Genomic DNA, 16,043 nt, shown 5'->3' on the forward strand with positions numbered 1-16,043 from the left:
ACTGCGTTCTGCAAGGAAGAATGGGCAAAAATCCCCCAAAGTAGATGTGAGAGGCTGATTAGTCACTACAGAAACCGTTTGGTTGAGGTAATCTCTGCAAAAGGAGGCGCAATATCCTATTAACTGAAGGGGTTCACATTTTTCTTAAATCAACCACTTTTGTTAAATAAAGAATGACAATATAACTATTTCTTTTGTTTCAGTCCATTATTTGGAATGTCAGTATTGTGGATTTGGGTATAACTTAACATTTAATAAGGTTATTTTAGTTTTTTTTACAAAAAATCTGACCATCGCTGTGGGGTTAACAAACTTTCGAGCAGCACTGTATATCCATCTTGTGTCTTATCTTTCCATTCCAAAAATTTATTTTACAGAATATATAATTTACAGAAAAATATCGCATATTTTATAGATGGTTTGAATTGCGATTAATTACGATTAATTAATTTTTAAGCTATAAATTACTCGATTAAAAATTGTAATCGTTTGACAGCCCTAATATATATTTCACACACACACACACACACACACACACACACACACACACACACACACACACACACACACACACACAGTGGTACATCGACATATGACCGCTTCGACATTCAATCTTTTCGACATCCGATGTAAAATTTGACCCGCCATTTGTTTCTACATCCGACGACGTGCTCAAAATACGACCGACCTATGACAGCACCGCAGTTTCTTTGTTTTCCCACAAGACGGACGCATGGCAGATTTTCTTGTGAGAGAAAGCAATATGGGTTCCAACAATGTTAGTAGGAAAAAGGTGATGCTGACTGTTACCATTGACCTGAAGATAGATAAGATAGAAAAATATGACCGTGAGGTGCGCATCCAAAACCGAAATCAAAATGGTCATGAATGTGAATTTATATCAATTTATTCTTGAAACCTCATCCAGCACAGTAAACATGTTCTTATTTTATGTTTGAACAACAAATGGCTTTTAACATTTTCTCTTTTTTTAGCTCAAACCAGCTTTAGTCCTAACCTGCTTAACTGCAGGATTCTAAATATGAAAAAAAAACACACCCTAAAGGATGTACAGCATGTTAATAATGGTATTTTTAAAGAAAGGCAGGTCAAAACATTAGCTTGAGCATCAAGGTATACCAACCACCACAGGGCTAAAAGACCAAAAATAACGTTTCTGCAGTATTTTACTTTTGCATTGTACAGCTTGCACATGGTGTGGCTCTTGTCCCACCTCAGGCCTCCGGTTTTGCAGTATGCCAAAATGAGCCCAAATTTCAGATTTATAAAAGTGCTTCAGGGCATCGCGAATCTCTATCAGTCATGTTGAAACGTTTGCTCCATGGCACCAAACCCCGCGAGACTATAGTGTAAAGAAGCCACCCGGGTTAACTCTCGTGAGATGTTGTTACTAGTTGCGCTGCCAACTAGTGGACGGGAGTAAAAGTGCAACCATTGTGTTGTTATTTCCACCAAAAACACACATGTAAGGATCGATTCAGACGGATTTTGAATCCATACAAGAATTGCCTGACGTAATACCGCGGTATATCTCCGAAACATTTTTTTTTTACCATCCTTATTATATATATTTATTTTAGATTATTTTCCAAATGCTGTTTGTATATTATAACAACTGTATTTGAGGTTTCTGATGATTGTGTCTTATCAGCTGAAGGTGAATCTGGCATGGAGGAGGAGACGAGATCTGTCAGTGGTTTTTTACATTTTGACTCTGTTTCCAAAGGTATGTTTAGTTTTGTTAACCTACCCGATAAAATATGGCACCAGAAAAGTAGCACATTTTACACTATGCTCCTTTGTATTTCTTGAGAACAACACCTGCTTTACCATCTTGGAATTGTTCTTCTGTGCCACCAGTACGCAGAAAGTTGCTTAGTGTGTTGGACGCCATCGACTTCAGCCAAGACATGCCCGAGCTGCTGCAGTTGGACTTCTTTGAGCGCACTCAGATAGAACAAGTCATCTCCAACTGTGAACATGTCAACGACCAAGGACACACAGTGTGCAATGTGAAGGTGAGTTTGGTGGGTTATTTTACAGTATCATGTGACTGAGGTAGGTAATTAGAAATGCTCTTCACAGTTGCTTCATAGAGTGCTTGTTGCTGAGGTGAATGCTCTGCAAGGGATGGCAGCCATCGGACAAAGACCCCTGCTGATGGAGGTGGGTAAACTAAATAAAAATGAACAGGGTTATGAATTTATAATCCTGTTTTTATTGTCAAAAGGTGGTGTCGTTTCACTTCAATTAAAGCTGTGAGTTTTTCCTAGGAGGTGAACTCGATCCTGCAGCAGGTGGTGGAACGCAACCGCGTCCGACGGAGTCTGAGCGCCAAGAGACACGCTCTGCAGTCGTGGAGGAGCCTGGTGGAGACGCTGCTGACCGCCTGCCCTGCTGACCTCATAGCAGTAGAAGATAGACAGCTCATCATTCGAGACTTGCTTTTGGACCTCCATGACAAGGTTTGTGAAAATGCAAATCATGTTTTTTTTCCACTGTCAGCCCCTCCCAGTTCAAAGAGATTGGCCTTCCATTGCTAGTCAACGTCATTTGTTCCATTTACAGTATTTCGATGTGATTTGTATGGATTTATAAGGTTGTAATCGTTTTGGATTTTTTATTACACTTTCGTTTGAGTTACTTTATGTTTTTCCCTAATTTAGTTAGATTTAATTAGTTTTTAGATGAGATTTGTTGGTTTTTATTAGTTTTGATTTTACTGGTTTTTCTTCGTTTTTCATACTTTAGGTTGTTTTTAAGGTGCATGGTGATAAAGAATAACATCATACTCAAACAAAGGATTTTTTAAAAAAAATAGTCACTTAGAATAACCAAGCATAACAGTGAGCAGTCTGGATTGCAAATATATCCAAATGCAGCTTTTGAGGCTAAAATACCAGTTGTGCCTGCCCCGTATATATCAAAATGGATAAACTAGAGAAACAAAAGTAACTGAATATAAACCCATGCATCATCCACAGTTTATAAGTCTTGACAGCCAGGAATGACTGAGGTAGTAGCTAAATCTGAGTAAACATAAACTAACTCAATTCACTCTCCAGGTTTGTGTATCTTTTAGAATTTTTTTTATTTTTGTTGACCAAATTTATCAACACAAGAGGAAATGAAGGCAATCGAATAATAGTCTTGCATTCCTGTGTGTTTACTAACCAGTTGAGTAGCTAGTAAACATATGCCGATTACCGGTTTCAAGGTATACCGTGGTATAAAAACGTCAAGGTTTCCAAACCGCAAAAATGTTTCGTCATACCGTCCCTAAGGTATTAGCTATTTTTATGTCCCAAAAATGCATGGAAAAAAAAACCCTGGCTTGCAGCTGTAAGGCTCAATCCCCACCCAGTGGTTGTTTCTCATTGTCAGTGAGTCAGCTGTGCTACACAATGGCTGGAGGAGGTGAAACCCCTGAACATTTTCCCCCATCGAAGAAAAGGAAATCACTGGAATGGGAATACTTCGGCTATAGAAAAGTTACACACGGCCGCGGCTCAGAGGAGGAGGGCCATCTTATATGTAAAATATTTTTTGTAGAGGGTGGCTGCCGAGGAGGCGATACCGCCAATATAATTTTGCATTTAATGTAAACATAATACGAGTCATACAGAAGTGCTTTTTATGGAAAATGATTCAATATTTTTGTTCTGATGGTAATAATGTTGAGCTGTGGCTGTGGGTTTAGACTCACCTAAAGGACTGCATTTATTTTAATTTTATTCAGAATATATATATATATTTTTTAAAATAATTTTAACTTAATATAATACTAGTCCCAGTTTGCTAATTTGTTTTGAAAAATAATGAAAAAAGTCTTATTTTTTTATCTAGACTTTGAATTACTTTGAGATATCAAATTAATACATTTCAGACCTGTAATTGCAATACCGTGATACTGTGAAACCGTGCTATTTTGGCTTAAAGTTATCATACCCTCAGAATATCATACCAGCGCATGCCTAGTAGCTAATTGTAGAGTTTAGTATTTTTTTCCCTCCTCCTTCCTGATGCTACCTCCTGTCCAAGAAAGACCACTTTGTCTAAGTCCTTGCGGTTAGCTTTCTCATGCTAGCTTCTCAAATCTACTGTCGAATTAAACTTGCTCGGTTTTTTCCATTGAGAAGAATTCAAAATATGTTGTCGATGCTTCTCCTCACAAGGTGCTAATTTTTGTCTGCCCCCATGGGGAATATAAACAAAATCCAATGTAGGACTCTGGCACTTCCTCACAACTTTTCTCGAGATGCCAACGCTATATTGTCTGTCGAGCTGTAAAATTTCTTGAATAAATGATATTAAATATCAATCCAAAATTGACAGGTTAAAATGAAGGGATTAGTCGCATCGGTTTTAATACATTTTAGTTAGTGTTGTTGATAATGGCGTGCCAAAAAATCGATTACTCGATGCATCGCGATTCGACATGTAGCGATTCGATTACGATTCATAAATGTTCAAAAACAATGATTTTCCCTAATAACTTTGACAGCCGCTCGTAACGAATGAAATTCAGGACACGTCTGCCACCGGACACATTTAACGGATACACGCACAATGTTATGATGGATGCTGCCGGTTACTGAGCGAAAGATTTACTCCTTTTCAAAAGATGGAAAATAAATTTGTGTATGAGCCAGGCATGGACCCGGCGGTCGCGATTCTGTGCGCAAGTTGTTTTTTAGAGCGAGAGGCGAAGGGAGATAGTTCGTTGCTCCTTGTCTTTCAGTGGTCCAGCAGTAGTTTCAAGTCATGTCAATTGAAAAATGTCCTGAGTGTGTTGCTAAGACCTGTATGCGTCTATAAGACCCTCTTGTGCTGTTTAGCCTTTATTGTTGTTGTTTTTGAGATGTCAACAGTTAGCGCCGAGCGCAAAGGTAATTAGCGAATTCGCTAACGTGTATTTCCATGTCCATTTGTGCGTTGTTTGTTGTTGTACAAAAAGTTACTCCGATATGCCAAACGTGTAAAACCATGAATAAGTGCAGCGGTAACACTACAAACATGCGAAATACTAGAGAAATCTGTGAAAACAAAGTATATTGGTTAAAAGAAGTCTTATTTCTCAACACTTTGTTTCCAGAAAATGTGGAATTTATTCCAGCTGTATAAATGTTATTGTATTGTTGAGAGAAATAAGTAATGCCTTTAAAATGGTTAATGTTTTTGCACTTTCTTGTAAAAAAAAAAATAAATAAAATGACATAAATTTGTTTGGCTACTTTATTAATTAGTAATGTACGACGCATTGATAATTGTGATAACCGTGGTCATCGTCAATACCGTGATCATCGTTCAACAACTGAATCATAGAACCCTGAATCGTAATCAAATCGAATCGTGGGTTGCCTATGATGGCGCACCCCTAGTTAACACATAGTTTTGATTTGTTTCAGTTAACACATTTTTTTTTAATTTTAGTTTTTGTTATTACACTTTTGTTAACAAGACTCTTGGGAATGTACCTCATGTTACCCAGGTTTTATCAGAGGATGCAGCAGGAGAACTGATGCCTATTGTGGCTGGGGCTGTCTTTACGCTGACTGCTCACCTCAGCCAATCAGTCCTGTCTGAACACCAGGAAGGGGCGGCGTTAGAATCCTCATCCGGTTTTGCCTCCATCGCAAACTCTGCCCTTCATCTTATTCTTCGCAAGTTGCTGGACTTTATTCTTTGCACTGGTTAGTTCTACTTTCACCACTTTCAAAACTGTTCTACTCTTGTAACATTGTCTCGTACATCCCAAGGTGGAGGATACCAACGTCTACGTGCACACCTGTATGGCTCCTTGCTGTACTACCTTCAAATTGCCCAGAAACCTGAGGAACCAGACACTTTACAGACAGGTACAACTGTTAAAATTACAACAAATATTTACAGTATACATAGGTATCAAAGGTCACCAGCGTTTAATGTTGGTTTTCGGCATTGTGGCTTACATGCAGTGGTTTTTCCAGATTCTCTGATGATCATATGGATGATAATGATGAAATCCCTTAATTCCTTGCAATTGTATGTTGGGGAACATTGTCCTTAAACTGTTTTAAATACTTTGTTTTACACTTTTTCTTGTTATAACTCAGTGATTCTGAACTTAAGTCCTGAAAACATGCACAAACTGAGAACAATTATCTTCACACATATTTCATGTGTTCAGAAACTTCATCAAAATGACTGCACAGTCCCTTTAATTTCTGTTCTGTATGGTACATTTCACTTGATGAAACCTGTAGGAACTTGTCATCCCTTTCACTTATTTCTCTATCCTTCCAGCTAGGAGTGCCATGTGGGCGCGGATCACAGCCCCCGAAGACGGCTTCTCCAAACTGCAGAGAGAAAACCTCACTATCATTGAGAGCTATGGCAGAGCTTTAATGGAAGTGGTTTGCAAGGATGCGTGTGATGGCCATGAAATTAGCAGGGTAGGTCTCTTTTGCCTCCGTTTTTACCAATGAGTACTGCTGGTCCCCTGTCTTTTGATCCCATGTTAATAATGTCTTCCATATGCTTTGAAACGGCTGTATTTTGATCCCATGTTAATAATGTCTTCCAGATGCTTGCTCTTGCAGTGCTGGACCGAATCCTGTCCATCGACCGGCAGAACCAGTGGCTGTTGTTCGTGTGCAACAGTGGCTACCTGCGCTCACTGGTGGAGAGCCTCAGGCGCGATGATGCTGCCCTGCAGAGCCTACTCGCACCTCAGCCACCCCTCCTCAAGCCACTCTACATCTACGAGAGCAAGATGGTGATAAGCCTTTCCCAGTCAGAAGCTTTTCCCTGAGGCGATCGCAGTTTTGTCTTAACCCTTTAAAGGGGACTCGTACTAAAATCGAGAAAAAGTCTCAACTTTGAATGTTATTGGGAGCCTTAAACAGAATGCATTTGTTTTTATTCATTTTAATGAGATTAATTTTGTTTTTATTGACATTTTATTTATAATTACTGTTATCCCGAGCCGATACTTGGTGTTGGCGACCAATATGGCTATTTTTTCAAATCCAGTATTCATATGTCTCTTCAGCACCGTCACGCTTTTCGGCTGCTGTAAGTCAAACCATTAAGCAAATGCATCCACTTTGTTGGAGTACTTCTCTTTAGAAACCAAAGATGGCGAAAGAGCATTATGTAATATTTGTAAACAAAGCATTTCTCAAGGATGTACCAGCAGGGCTCACTTTGATACAAAGAACGTAATTCCAGTAATTAGAGTTGAGCCCTGGCGTCCACATATGTGGACATCATTTTGAGTCATGTGAGTCACTTGTCACAAATGTCAGATCCACTTATGTGGATGGCAGATCATTATCGAGTTTTTTTTGTTTTTTTGAATGACCAAAAATAGTCACTTGCTCTATAAAGGGTTAAAGCAAAATGGAAACAAATTTTTTTTAGGCTCTGCTTACCCGTGTGGCCAAGACGAACCAGGGAGCTGTAGAGTTGCTCCGCTGCGGCCTAGTAGCGCAGCTGATCGAGTGCCAAGTATTTGACATGATACCAGACAACGAATCTCACAGGTAAGTCACATGTCTCACTAGTTCATCAAAATCATCTAACTTGAATGTTTTTCACGTTTGCTACAGAGTGACGAGAGACCTGTCGGGGTTCATCCCCAGCCCAATGGACCGTTACAGACAGATTCTTTTACCCACCCTGAGGCTCTTCCTGGTCATACTCACATCGACCACTATGAATCACCAGCAGGGGGCGGCACAGGTAAGTGAGCACACAGAACTTAGATTTGATACCGAGTTGATGTGTCTGTTGTGTTTTTAGATCCTACAGTGGCTGATAGTTCACGCAGACACTATCCAATCACTGCTTCGCTGTCCAGAGCTCAGCGTAGGAGCCTTGCAGGAGCTCTCTTTGCTTACTGGTATCATCAGTAAGACAGCTTTACCAGGTAGCAACACATTTAAATAACAAAAAAATAGGAGGCTTGGACATTGTTTCTTTAAAAAAAATTGTATCTCAGGGGCTCTTGAGATGGGCAGTGAGGTCAATGGTGCTTCTCTGATGGAGTTTCAAGGTCACATCAACAGATTCCAGGTCAGCTTCACTAAGGTTTCCCTCAAAGCTTTTTTCACATCATATTTTTGTTTCTGAAAATTTTTGATTTTTCTTTATTTCAAGCGATTATGCCTTTTGCTGCTCGGCCGCCTGGCAGGCAGTGAGCGCGAAAGGTTACTGAAGCAAGCGGAGATGAGTACAGCTACAGTCTCAGCTGAACGAAAAGAGGAGATGGAGGTGGCCATGCAACAAGTAGGGGATGCTTATGGAATCAAAAGATTTTTTAGTCCGTTCTGGCTTTGTTTTAGTTCCTTTTTTCCAAGGCCTGCATGTTGTTAGTGGTGGTGTGTTCAAGATTTTTAAAAAATCTATTTGTCCGTTATTTGTGGAAAGATCACATTGACATTTGGTTGTATATTCGAGGCATTTATACACATTTATCCAAAGTTGTTGTTGTTTTTTTGTTTTTTTTTTGAGCCTCGAGGCTCATTAATTGTGGACTGTTTCCTCTACGGTTTTTCTCCGGAAGCGTGGGTACAAATTTAAATAGATATAGAGTTATTTTATAAATGAAAATATAAATATAATTTATAGGACTTATAGGATTTATAACAGCACCCTTTTTTTTTTTTAATTCACAAAACTGGATTTGTCTAGATAAGCCGCACTCGACCCGAAGGTCGCATGTGTCCACGTTATATTATGGAATATTTATACCAAAAAATATGCAGCTCATCATGTAAAAAATCAATAAAAAAGCTGCACTGCTGTGGAAAAAAAGTAGTGATTTATGGTCCAGAAATGATACTATATAAATGTTTCTATGAAATATAAATATTAAAAATTTATTTAGAAATTGTCATTATTTATTGAACCGAATTATGCCGACAATACAACATATATGGAAAAATAGCTTGAAAAATACTCAATTTTCCTCCATCGACAATTTTAAGATCTTTTAATATTTTCAGCAACGTATTCGTCTCTGGTACAGACCAAGTTGTGCCTACGCTGCTTCCGCTCACTCTGCTTCTACTGTATTAGCTTCCGGGAATAACAAACTCGTATACTGATGTCAAGGTAGGCGCCGATAGGATTATTAATCGGCATAAACCACCCCTCTTGTTCGAGTTATAATATTCCGAATGCGGTGTGTACGTGAAGCATAATTATTCCGGTCAGGCTTTTAATCATAATAAAAGCGTCCATGTAAATGTACCCACTGTTCTATCTGCTGCCTTTATCCATAGTTGTACTTAGATAACATTCCCCTTTTTGTGCTGCTGTCTCGCAGGTTTGCGCTAACATCATGGAGTACTGCCAAATCCTACTCTTGCAGAGCTCGGCTCAAGCTCAGTTCACAATCTGCCTCTTCAGCCCGTTTGGCGGCGAGCCGGCTGGCAGGGAGGGAGGACGCACAGGTTGGAGCCTCAAATTGATCAATCAATGCCAACATGCTGCCTCACCGAAGCGCATACTCATTGACTGCAGTAGATGTCCTATTCACTTTAAGTGGGAGGCGCCGGCAGCGATCGTTCAGTAACTGCCAGCCCCTCCCAGTTCAAGTGGATTAGATGTCTATTGATTGGCAAATATGAACTGTGATTTTGTTGCGCAGATCTGACCTCCAGCCTGCCCAATATGGCTTACTCGCGAGCCCCCAGTCTGGGCCTTGTGCTCTTCCTGCTGAAGAACAGTGCCTCAGACTTCTTCCGCTTCCACCAGAGTCATAGGCAGAGTCTGGGCAAGCTGCAGAGTCTGGATCAGCTGCCCCCCGAGGAGCTCAAGGAGGTAACGATGGCCGCCGCATCACATCTGATAAATTTTTATCTAAGTAGACCTGCTGTTTGTAGTTGTGCCAAGGTCTGGTATCCGGTCCAGGAGGGGTGGAGAAAATCTCCTCGGTGCAAAGAAGTCTTCTTGCCAAAAGAAGATTGGTGCAGCTCATCAATAACAGAGCCAAGCTGTTGGCCCTCTGCTCCTGTATCTTTTAACTACTTACAGTATGCCAATCCTTAAAAGAGCTTGCTTTTTGATTGGAAGAAGCTTCAATGACAGTTCATCTTTCATAGGTCTCAGATAAAACAAAAATGAGCAAAAGTTTGATTCCTCCCCACACCACAGAATCTAAAATTATTTTGTAATAATGTTTTTAATTCTTGTCAATAAATCTAGTACTTAATTCTTTGAATCTTGCCATTTCAAAAATGTATGTTCTATAGTTTCAAATGAATTATTGTATAGCCTGAAAAGTTTCTTGCTCACGTCAACAATTGTACGTTTGCAACCATTTTAGGTTTAAAACTTAATTTGAAATCACTTCTACATGTTGTACAGTATTTCTTGTGAAATCCCTTAGTTGGAAAAACTATCTTGATACTCACATAATTCAGAGTTTAAATTTTATACAAAATATTTTTAGTCAAATATTACAACGGTGTGTGACTATTCCTAGTAATTCATCTAGGCCACAAATTTGGTATAGAAGTGTGGCCTACATGCCCTGAATGCGATGTCAAAATATGTTGACACCAGGTCTTAGTTATATATAAGTATATATTTGTATTAATAATCATTATTGTATTTTTAAATATTATTTTTTATATACTTTTTTCATCTTTGTAGGGCTGCAACGGTTAATCGATTAACTCGAGTCATTTGATTAGAAAAAAGATATGAATATATATTGTATATATATAATAATGATATATTAAATTTTGCTGCTTCGAGTATTAGTTTAATTGAAGTGGCGCTCTAACGGTTTTTGTTTGGAAGTGTTTGCATTTAGTTTTATTGATTTGGGTGGATAGACTGCCCTCTAATGGCAACAGTGAATATGACATAACTCACTTCACATGGCTGAATCCAGCTGCTCCTTGTTCAGACCAACATAAGCGAAGTTTTTGTTTGAGCTAATTTTTTTTATTGCATTCCTAATTTAGTATATAGGTATATGTAGCTGTTTTTGTGGGAATATGTTTGAACCATTTGCTAAGAGCATTGTTTAAAAAAAAAAAAAAAAAAGTTCTCATTTTGTAGCATTTAAGCTAGCAGACTTTTGCTAGGTAAGTCAGCCAATTGTTCTTTTACTGTACTTAGATCCTCATTCATTTATTTTTTTCATACCGTTTGAGGCTCAGCTCAGGTATTTTAATTTTTTTATGTTCCTTATCCGATCACTGGATTATTCGAACTAATTGGTTCATCGATTAATCGACGACGAAAATAACCAATAGCTGCAGCCCTACATCTACAGTGGGGTAAATAAGTATTTGGTCAACCACTAATTGTGCAAGTACTCCCACTTGAAAATATTAGAGAGGCCTGTAATTGTCAACATGGGTAAAGCTCAACCATGAGAGAATGTGTGTGTGGGGGTGTGAACAGAAAATCACATTGTTTGATTTTTAAAGAATTTATTTGCAAATCATGGTGGAAAATAAATATTTGGTCAATACAAAAAATTCATCAATACTTTGTTATGTACCTTTTGTTGGCAATAACGGAGGCCAAACGTTTTCTCTTCACAAGCTTTTCACACACTGTTGCTGGTATTTTGGCCCATTCCTCCATGCAGATCTCCTCTAGAGCAGTGATGTTTTGGGGCTGTCGTTGGGCAACATGGACTTTCAACTCCCTCCACAGATTTTCTATGGGGTTGAGATCTGGAGACTGGCTAGGCCACTCCAGGACCTTGAAATGCTTCTTAGGAAGCCACTCCTTTGTTGCCCTGGCTGTGTGTTTGGGATCATTGTCATGCTGAAAGACCCAGCCACGTCTCATCTTCAATGCCCTTGCTGATGAAGGAGATTTTCTTTCAAAATCTCTCGATACAGGGCCCCATTCATTCTTTCCTTTACTCAGATCAGTCGTCCTAGTCCCTTTGCAGAAAAAAAGCCCCAAAGCATGATGTTTCCACCCCCATGCTTCACAGTAGGTATGGGGTTCTTCGGATGCAATTCAGTATTCTTTCTCCTCCAAACACGAGAACCTGTGTTTCTACCAAAAAGTTGTATTTTGGTTTCATCTGACCATAACACATTCTCCCAGTCCTCTTCTGGATCATCCAAATGCTCTCTAGCGAACCGCAGACGGGCCTGGACGTGTACTTTCTTCAGCGGGGGGACAAGTCTGGAAGTGCAGGATTTGAGTTCCTGGTGGCGCATTGTGTTACTGATAGTAGCCTTTGTTAATGTGGTCCCAGCTCTCTGTAGGTCATTCACTAGGTCCCCCCGTGTGGTTCTGGGATTTTTGCTCACCGTTCTTGTTATCATTTTGACGCCACGGGGTGAGATCTTGCATGGATCCCCAGATCGAGGGAGATTATCAGTGGTCTTGTATGTCTTCCATTTTCTAATAATTGCTCCCACAGTTGATTTCTTTACACCAAGCGTTTTAGCTATTGCAGATTCAGTCTTCCCAGCCTGGTGCAGGTCTACAATTTTGTCTGTGGTGTCCTTCGACAGCTCTTTGGTCTTGTCCATAGTGGAGTTTGGAGTGTGACTGACTGAGGTGGTGGACAGGTGTCTTTTATACCGATAATGAGTTAAAGCAGGTGCCATTAATACAGGTAACGAATGGATTCTCGTTAGAAGACGTTAGACCTCTTTGACAGCCAGAAATTTTTGTTGTTTGTAGGTGAGCAAATGCTTATTTTCCACTCTAATTTGGAAATAAATTCTTTGAAAATCAAACAATGTGATTTTCTGTTTTTTTTTTTTTTCTTCCACATTCCGTCTCTCACGTTTGAGGTTTACCCATGTTGACAATTACAGGCCTCTGTAATCTTTTCAAGTAGGATAACTTGCACAATTGGTGGTTGACTAAATACTTATTTTCCCCACTGTATGTATAATAAATACTAATAAAAATGAATCAAATCAAAATAACACGGAATTGCCCCAATAACTAAATTTGATTGCCTGACATTGACGGCAATGGACGCACAATTCATTTGAACCAAGCTTTATTTTCAAAATATGAGAACTGCATACATACCATAGTTTTTAAAATACTCTGAGTAAGGGTCAGACATGTTTTAGAAATAATTTTTTTTTTCTCTAGTTGAACCATTTCCTCACACAATTATTAAACCTGATTCTACTATATACCTTAATGTTAAAATTGAAAACTATATTACCAGAAGTACTGTAGATATTCTCTTTGACAAAATATATATAGAAATATTATCAATCATTACAGACATGTTCTGCTAGTTGAGTTTGCTTTAATCAACCAATCAGAAGACAGGAAATGTTTTCATTGTTTGGTAAAAACCAGGAATGGTGTGTTGTGGTCAAACCTTAACCTCCCCCTCTTCCAGACATCATTGAGACATGTCTTTTTGTGTTGTGGCGCCACCTGGAATATTACCTGCTGCATTGCACCCCTACCGACCCAAAGGATTACCCCCTGCCAGGAACCACGTTGTATCAGTCTCGCCTTGGGGAAGGTAAGGGCTGAGTGGAATGGTTAACTACTACTCAATTCATTTTATGTTGTTGCTACAAATTTATATATACATTTTTCCTCCCAGATTCCTTTGGCAGCCTTCAGACCAGCAGTGGACGCGGAGCCGTCTCGCGCGTCAGCAAGCAAGATTTAGAGCTGGTAAGAAAGCTGAGAGGGTATGCAAGCCAAGCTTCTTCTCGTAATTTCATCCCCTGTTCTTCTGGTATTTTCAGTTGAAGAGTGACATGGCTGCAGGTTTTGGGGAAGTTCTTCAGAGAAAGCTTCTGGAGGTGGAAAGCTTATACAGCCAAGTGCGCTCACGCTACGCCTTCATCCAGGCGCTCGTTCGCAGAATTCGAGGTCTCCTCAGGCTGCCAAAAAGCTGAGGAGACCGAATGGACACTTGGATGGCAAAATCCCACCAAACGCGACATAACCAATAGCAGAAACATTCTCGAGTTTTCTGCTAATGAAGCTCTTTGAAATGTCACATAGCTGCCTAAAACTGCCAATAATGACTAACACTGCAAGGATTTTTTTTCAATGGAGAAGTTGCAAAGGTTCATTAAATAGTTTTTCTTTTTGTGTATAAATAAATGTTTTCTACTCGTTCTTGCTGTTTAAATGCTCAAAATGATCGTCTTCTGTAGTGCCGCATTTGTTACACAGTATGTCAGAAGTATTATGGGAAGAGAAAACATGACAAAAAGATTGAATACCAAAAATTAAAATGACCAAAAAGGGACACTTTTGAAGAACAAATTAGCTTTATCCACATTTTAAAGAGACCCCCTCCTAACAAGTTATTACAAATACATAATACATTTAAGAATACAATTTTTTTTTCGTAAACCTTTGCAAGTCACCGCGATATAAAACTAATTTGTGGGGAAAATATATACTATACAAGAATATGATAGTCAATTTTGTTCAAAGTGTATGAAGTTTATTTTGAAAAATCATTTGCCCCTCACCCCAGAAGTAGCTGCGATATTTCAATATTGTGAAGGAAATATTTAATTTTTTTTGCTTAACAGTACTGAACTGTAATGCCAATGACAATTCTTGGAATTATTTTGTTACTTCCAACCAGTTTGTAACAAGCTTACCTACAGTGCCTTGCAAAAGTATTCGGCCCCCTTGAACCTTGCAACCTTTCGCCACATTTCAGGCTTCAAACATAAAGATATAAAATTTTAATTTTTTTGTCAAGAATCAACAACAAGTGGGACACAATCGTGAAGTGGAACAAAATTTGTTGGATAATTTAAACTTTTTTAAATAAAAAACTGAAAAGTGGGGCGTGCAATATTATTCGGCCCCCTTGCTTTAATACTTTGTAGCGCCACCTTTTGCTCCAATTACAGCTGCAAGTCGCTTGGGGTATGTTTCTATCAGTTTTGCACATCGAGAGACTGACGTTCTTGCCCATTCTTCCTTGCAAAACAGCTCGAGCTCAGTGAGGTTGGATGGAGAGTTTGTGAACAGCAGTCTTCAGCTCTTTCCACAGATTCTCGATTGGATTCAGGTCTGGACTTTGACTTGGCCATTCTAACACCTGGATACGTTTATTTTTGAACCATTCCATTGTAGATTTGGCTTTATGTTTTGGATCATTGTCCTGTTGGAAGATAAATCTCCGTCCAGATACCAACAGGTTTTCTTCCAGAATCTTCCTGTATTTGGCTGCATCCATCTTCCCGTCATTTTTAACCATCTTCCCTGTCCCTGCTGAAGAAAAGCAGGCCCAAACCATGATGCTGCCACCACCATGTTTGACAGTGGGGATGGTGTGTTCAGGGTGATGAGCTGTGTTGCTTTTACGCCAAACATATTGTTTTGCATTGTGGCCAAAAAGTTCAATTTTGGTTTCATCTGACCAGAGCACCTTCTTCCACATGTTTGGTGTGTCTCCCAGGTGGCCTGTGGCAAACTTTAAACGAGACTTTTTATGGATATCTTTGAGAAATGGCTTTCTTCTTGCCACTCTTCCATAAAGGCCAGATTTGTGCAGTGTACGACTGATTGTTGTCCTATGGACATACTCTCCCACCTCAGCTGTAGATCTCAGCAGTTAATCCAGAGTGATCATGGGCCTCTTGGCTGCATCTCTGATCAGTTTTCTCCTTGTTTGAGAAGAAAGTTTGGAAGGACGGCCGGGTCTTGGTAGATTTGCAGCGGTCTGATGCTCCTTCCATTTCAATATGATGGCTTGCACAGTGCTCCTTGAGATGTTTAAAGCTTGGGAAATCTTTTTGTATCCAAATCCAGCTTTAAACTTCTCCACAACAGTATCTCGGACCTGCCTGGTGTGTTCCTTGGTTTTCATAATGCTCTCTGCACTTTAAACAGAACCCTGAGACTATCACAGAGCAGGTGCATTTATACGGAGACTTGATTACACACAGATGGATTCTATTTATCATCATCGGTCATTTAGGACAACATTGGATCATTCAGAGATCCTCACTGAACTTCTGGAGTGAGTTTGCTGCACTTCAAGTAAAGGGGCCGAATAATATTGCACGCCCCACTTTTCAGTTTTTTATTTG

General features: G+C 39.4%; 1 protein-coding gene across 1 annotated transcript in view; it reads left to right on the forward strand.

Annotated features, from left to right (window-relative positions):
* The window catches only part of nup205 (nucleoporin 205), a 32,671-nt gene extending 18,568 nt beyond the window's left edge, over positions 1-14,103 (forward strand). Inside the window, exons 24-42 of the mRNA XM_057836700.1 lie at positions 1,673-1,747; positions 1,882-2,039; positions 2,107-2,187; positions 2,295-2,486; positions 5,513-5,714; positions 5,781-5,879; positions 6,307-6,455; positions 6,587-6,778; positions 7,426-7,547; positions 7,614-7,746; positions 7,807-7,933; positions 8,006-8,079; positions 8,164-8,292; positions 9,335-9,461; positions 9,659-9,831; positions 9,894-10,023; positions 13,364-13,492; positions 13,577-13,650; positions 13,725-14,103. Of these exons, the coding sequence (XP_057692683.1) occupies positions 1,673-1,747; positions 1,882-2,039; positions 2,107-2,187; positions 2,295-2,486; positions 5,513-5,714; positions 5,781-5,879; positions 6,307-6,455; positions 6,587-6,778; positions 7,426-7,547; positions 7,614-7,746; positions 7,807-7,933; positions 8,006-8,079; positions 8,164-8,292; positions 9,335-9,461; positions 9,659-9,831; positions 9,894-10,023; positions 13,364-13,492; positions 13,577-13,650; positions 13,725-13,877 (2,519 nt within the window). The 3' untranslated portion in view covers positions 13,878-14,103. The remainder of the gene's footprint in view (positions 1-1,672; positions 1,748-1,881; positions 2,040-2,106; positions 2,188-2,294; positions 2,487-5,512; positions 5,715-5,780; positions 5,880-6,306; positions 6,456-6,586; positions 6,779-7,425; positions 7,548-7,613; positions 7,747-7,806; positions 7,934-8,005; positions 8,080-8,163; positions 8,293-9,334; positions 9,462-9,658; positions 9,832-9,893; positions 10,024-13,363; positions 13,493-13,576; positions 13,651-13,724) is intronic.
* Positions 14,104-16,043: the final 1,940 nt, after the last annotated feature.

This window comes from Corythoichthys intestinalis, chromosome 5 (genome assembly GCF_030265065.1).
Source record: "Corythoichthys intestinalis isolate RoL2023-P3 chromosome 5, ASM3026506v1, whole genome shotgun sequence".
Taxonomy (NCBI): Eukaryota; Metazoa; Chordata; class Actinopteri; order Syngnathiformes; family Syngnathidae; genus Corythoichthys; species Corythoichthys intestinalis.